Source organism: Austrofundulus limnaeus, unplaced genomic scaffold (assembly GCF_001266775.1).
Source record: "Austrofundulus limnaeus strain Quisiro unplaced genomic scaffold, Austrofundulus_limnaeus-1.0 Scaffold759, whole genome shotgun sequence".
NCBI lineage: Eukaryota > Metazoa > Chordata > Actinopteri > Cyprinodontiformes > Rivulidae > Austrofundulus > Austrofundulus limnaeus.
This window is the reverse complement of record NW_013953161.1, coordinates 121,164-127,255: the sequence shown is the minus strand read 5'-3', so window position 1 is coordinate 127,255 and position 6,092 is coordinate 121,164. Positions and strand designations below refer to the sequence as shown.

Sequence of the window (6,092 nt, the reverse complement as noted above, 5' to 3'; positions counted from 1 at the left end):
CATTAAATTCCAGTGAAATATATTTATGTTTGTGGTTGTAATGTGACAAAATATGGAAAAGTTCAAGGGGTATGAATACTTTTGCAAACCACTGTAGCTGAGGATCAGTGGTTAGAGAAACCCTCTTCCAATAAGAGTCGGAGGTTTGATTCCACCAGCCTTAAGTGTCACACTGAACCTCTCACTTCCTCCATTGCCTCATTAGTGTGTGAATCATCCACTGAGCAGATTTTATAAAATGATTTGAAATGAGGGTATGAAAGTGTGGGAGGGGGTCACAGATGGTGTAAGAAAACATTAAACCTCATAAGTAAAAAAACAAATACATAAGTTTGTAACATTTACTAGACCGTTCAGAATAATTTTTACTGTAGCACAGTGGTGTCCAAAGTCAGTCCTCAAGGGCCGGTATTCTGCATGTTTTGGGAGCTGCCATGGTTCAACACAGCTGAATCTAAGGAGTGCTTAATTAGTGGGGGAGAACGGGGTTGGTTGTCACACTTTTTACTTTCATCTAAATAAAAAAGGAATGCTATGCTTAGTCACTCTAATTTCAATGTGTAATAGAACCCCAAAGTGTCTTTTTGAAATAGAAGAAACATACAGTATCCTTCTCAGGAGGATTTATTTAAAAAGATATGCACAAACATGACTTGTGCATTTGTGACAACCAACCCCATCGTGGGTTTGGTTGTCACAATTATATTTCAATGAGAAAAAAATTAGAAAAAGGCTTTTAAAAAACATTACTTTTAATACATTTTTTAATTTGCAATGTTTAATTTAATATCTTAGTTGATAAAAAACATTTTATATAGGTAACAACATCTTATTTGCCATAAACTGATAGGATTTGTTAAAAATTTGAATAAAAAACAGATTCAAGTTGTCTGCATCTGAACAGAGAAGGGCCTATCCATTTCATTCAGTCATTGTCTGCATCACAGTTCTGACAGATGTAAAGAGGCTGTCCTGGTCTATCTTACAGGCACCAATGGGCCAATTTCATCCCAAGAAACCTCTGATGGACTTCTTGTTTGTAGTATCTTGCCAGTGTTTGATAATTGATATTAAAGTCCTTTGCTGTACTTCAGATAGATTTGTGCAGCAGTTTCACGGTGCAGACTGCCCTGAGCATCACGTCGGGTGGTGTCTGGTCATAGCTGGTCATGTGACAACAACCCCGAAGAGGATCTGACAACCAATCCCATCAGGAATTTTTTTGCCAGCAGTTGTGCTAGCAAGCACATGTCTAGCAAAGAAAAATAACATTCTAACGTAGCTCTGCCTTTTAACTTTCAAATGCCAATAGGTGTTCAATAGGCAATAGCCAATAGGCAATTCAAAATAATCACAAAAATAATCAAAAGTTACATTATGATGTGAAAAACACAACAAGTCCTCTCATCTCATTGAAAGATGTCACACTGCTAAAATAAAATCGTAGGTAGTCTGTGACAACTATTTTGGAAACTCACAAAATTTTGTAATAGCGCTTTCTAGGCGAAAAAATTTAGCAGCTGTGACAACCAACCCTGTTCTCCCCTAGGCTTCTGCAGACCTTGATGGCATGATTAGGAGGACTACTATTTAAGCACTCCTTAGGTTAAGCTGTGTTGAACCAGGGCAGCTCCTAAAACATGCAGGACACCGGTCATTGAGGACTGACTTTGGACACCACTGCTGTAGCACAATGCTTACTGTAAAACATATTTATAAATGGAAAAATAAATGTGATCAAACACTTTTTTCTTTCCTTCTTGGCTGTTTTAGAAAAGGTAAGACAATCTAATAATCTGACAGCAGCTAATTAACACAGCAGTAGTTTGGTGAGCACTGATGCGTGCAATAAACATAATAGGTTTTCTGTGTTTTAGACATGTTTTCAATCGTTTGAAATGGGAAAAGAAAGCGTGGCATTAACACTAGTGAATTTGTGATCCTTTGGATTTCAAAGCCATGTCCTTTAAAAAGTGGAGCTCTGAAATCAGGTTTTACAGCTTAACTCAACACTGGGCCCAAAGATTATTTAAACACAAATCTACTTTCTGATTATTTCTTAATTAAGTTTGCATTTGGAAACGATAGTGCCAACTTACCAAAAACAAGCACAATGATGAATCAGTTTGGCTGCTTTGTTTTATATTCTGAGCTTGTGGGTGTAAAAATGAGTTTTGTTCTGGTGCAGAGCAAAGAAAGTTCAAGGTTCATTAGAGCTGGACAGAAATGTCATTTACTAAAACAACAACAGTTCCAAATCTGTAACTGTGCATCATCTTAGTCTCAGGGAAATAAATAACAGATAAGTGATATTTTATTGCAGCTGAAAACAAAGCAGTTTTTACTACTGACAATTTGTGAGAGTGATGAAGTTGCTGTTTCAATTTTTGTTTGTTATTTGGTGAAATATTACATAGTTGCAGTTGTATTGGCTTGTCAAAGTCCCAGAGGTCAAATAATTAAAAAAATCACAAAAATCAATAGATTAACATCTTATTGCCTGCAGTTATCTAACCCTCCTGCTGCTCGTGGGTCAAAGTGGATCATTTTGACCCGAGGGCAGTGGGAGGGTTAAACTGTGTTGTTGTTGTTTTTTTACTTTTATATCTTTAAAATAGGTTTGACTCAGTGAAATTAAAAACATCACAGCATACTGTATATGCCATATTACTCCCCAGTTTTAAAAAAAAATTCCCTTTTTTTCTACAAGCATCAAAAGAAGCTTTGTCAAACAGATTTCTCATTTTACATTTGTTGTGTTTGTTTTCCTGACATTTTCAGCTGCAAAGAGACGAGGTAATGCAGACTCAATGTTTGTTCAGGTTTGAGAAGCAGGCAGCAAAGTGAATAAAGTATTAAAGTTTTAACATTTCTTAATGGAATATCTGTTATCAAATGTCCCTCCTAGTTTTAAAGGACAGACAAAGCTGATTTTTTTTGGTCAAACTCTTAAAAGTAGAATTGTTTTTAAGATTTTACATGATATTTTTTAAGCTTGGGTTATTAATGAGCTTACACTTCTACCTAGCTAAATTTGAGCTCAATAGCAACTTTTAGTGTTTTCTAATAATAATGAACTATTTGGTCACCTTTATTTTCAGGTGTTCACTGCTTAGAAGAACTGTGGTGAGGCAAAGAACCACAGCTCGTTTTTTAGAGTTCAAACATGAAAACACTGGACATGCTTTTACATGTGTGACTCATGCATGTGCAGTGTGAGAGCCCCCTCAGGGCCTCGGCAGCTGTCAGCAGGGGATGCATGATGACACGGGTCAGGATTCATGACGGGTCTCTGATTGTAGGAAATGCATGTTAGTTGATAGATAATGGTTGTGTTAACAGTCAAGAATCTGTAATGTTACTTTAGTAGCCTGTGCACAGTTAGAAATATTTCCTGGTTCTTGGTTCTTTTCATACACAGGATTAGCACAACCTGGCTTCTTACAGGATGTATGTTTCTACTGTAGGTGGAAGAGGTGCACAAATGGCTCTATGCTCTGAGGTTTGTGCTTCAGGCTCAGGAGGAGACTCCTCTGGCAGCGAGGTGAGCTGTAAAACATTTTTTATTTTCTTCTGGAACAAAACTTGTCTAATGTTTTAATAATGTCAAAGTGCACAGCATTTCTAAAACTATAAAATTATCATAAAGTAAGCTAGGGGGCTGTTGTTGGTTCCCTTCCATGTTATTTGGTTTCAGAACATTTAGAAGAGACTATAAATAAACCAATTATTTTTGTGATGTTTATGTTTAAAGTGCCTGTGACATGTCTGTCCTTCAAATACAAAAACTCAAAGAAAACATCTTTGTTCTTATGAAAATTGACATGATGCACATGATTTTACACATTTTGTCTCATAACTGGCCTACTGTCTTTTGAATTTGGTTCAGCCAATGTGAAACAGGAAGTGACATGAAAGGGGAACTCTTTAATAAAATTAACTCTCTTGTTTTTGTTTATTAAAACAATATTGTTTAAACTTTAACTCTTCCTCATCTCTCTTTGATAGAAACTCAAAATAATGTAAAAAAACATCAGATTCTTCACAGTCTCTGTTGTTAGCTGTTGTAACATTGCTCTGTTTACATGCAGACATTCCCCTTTGACATCACTTCCTGTTTCTTCAAATGCAAATATCTCAACAACTGTTCATCTCAGCAGTGTGAAATTTGTTTTGCAATATTTTATCGATGTTATCTTTGCAAAAATGCATTCAGGTTTATTACAAAAAAATTATGTCACAGGCACTTTAAGATGATTCATCCTTGTGAGGGCAAAGACAATGTGTCCAAACTTTAAAGCTCACTTATTGAAGTAAATTCACATCTTTTTCACTTGATTCTGATTTTATTGAAAAGTTCTTTAAACTTCAGACTTTAAAATGAACGTAATCTGAAGGAGAATGACCAAGAACTTTTTCAGCCATGTTGATTGTCTGCATGCACATCACTTACATCCAAAATTTACAAATGTTTCTTATGAATACACAGCTCATTCTCTGCACACACTCAGTTCATGTTCTGACAGTAACACCCACATTTTAATATAGTTTGTCAACAAAATACACACACCATACTTGGAACTGATTCAGCTAATATAAGTCTTGATACAAATCTATTTTTACATTGTTTACTTTTTTAATTATAAGAGTTATTATGGATGTTGATCTTTGTTTGAAAGCAGAATACATTAAAACAAATTTACCTGTTGTTCGCTTTAATCCCAATGTCCTTCCAGGGGGGGTCCAGCTGTCTTCAGTTTGGGGTCCGTTCCTACCTGCATCACTTCTATGAGGAATGCTCGTCCTCCATGTGGGACAGAGACCCGGAGAATCTGGGGTTGGCTCAGAGCCAGAGGTCAGCCCTGTGGTGGAACTCAGCAGTCTGGAAGGTAAAGTTACTAATGGTGTTTTGAGAAAAGCAGCTTATATTTTATATTTATTATTTCACACTTTTTGACCACAACTAGTAGTGAAGATACTGAAGAGTCATCAGAGCTTAGCCAGGTGGTGGTAGTTTTTTTTTTTTTTTAATAAATGGACTCTGATGCTAATGGTCCAATGTGGTCCTTTGGCTTTTTTTAATCACCATTCTACCTCCATAGATTTTCCATTGTTTTGTAGAATTTTTTGTGGTTTGTCTTTTTAGTGTCTGAATCAAACCAGGATGTCATCTGCATAAAGTATCTGTATATTTAGAAAGTCTGCTTCAAATTTTTCTAAAACAAAGATATGTCGCCAGATTTGTTGATATTTGGGATCAGCTTCATAATTTTCACCTGCTCACTGCTGCATGTTTGGTTTGTGCATGCAAATATTAACTACAGGATCAAGAACAAACATAAATTCTGAATACCTTTGCTATTAGTTGAGCAAAACAAAGGTCCATCCATCCAACCATCCATCCACTTTCTTCCACTTATCTGGGGTCGGGTCGCAGGGGCAGCAGCTTAACCAGAGAGACCCAGACTTCCCTCTCCCCAGCCACTTGGGCCAGCGCCTCTGTGGGAAGCCCAAGGCGTTCCCAGGCCAGGCGAGAGACAAAGTCCCTCCAGTGTGTCCTGGGTCTTCCTCTGGGCCTCCTCAGTAGGACATGCCCGGAACACCTCACCAGGGAAGCGTCCAGGAGACATCCTAACCAGATGCCTGAGCCAGCTCAACTGGCACCGCTCGATGTGGAGGAGCAGCGGCTCTACTCTGAGTCCCTCCCAGATGAGGGTGAGAAGCTCGGTCAAAACAAAGTTGTGATATAGTAAATAATCTGCAAAATCGACTTTAAGTTTTAAGTCAAGTTACGTCATTCATCAAAAATATACCCAGAATGTTTTTTTTTACTCATTCGTACATGTTTGTGAAATCCTTGGATCTCCTGTGGCCATGTGGAACTGCCTAAATGCTTGCTGGTGCAAAGCCCCACCTTTTTACACAAAGCTCCTCCCTGGAGCTCAGTTTGCAGCTGAGCTCTTGTCCCACAGAGCACCCCTCCCCCAAAGCATTGTTGTGAAGACGTGTTGAAGTGAAAGTGTCTGAAAGGGTAGGAGGTTTTTAAAGACAGACAAATTTCAAGATGTTTAGATTCTTATATATATATATAT

At 37.5% G+C, this 6,092-nt stretch overlaps 1 protein-coding gene across 1 annotated transcript in view; it reads left to right on the top strand.

Moving 5' to 3' along the window:
• nrsn1l (neurensin 1-like) overlaps positions 1-6,092 on the top strand; it is a 12,462-nt gene that overhangs the window by 1,945 nt on the left and 4,425 nt on the right. Inside the window, exons 2-3 of the mRNA XM_014028415.1 lie at positions 3,468-3,544; positions 4,737-4,889. Coding sequence (XP_013883869.1) covers positions 3,468-3,544; positions 4,737-4,889 — 230 coding nt within the window. The remainder of the gene's footprint in view (positions 1-3,467; positions 3,545-4,736; positions 4,890-6,092) is intronic.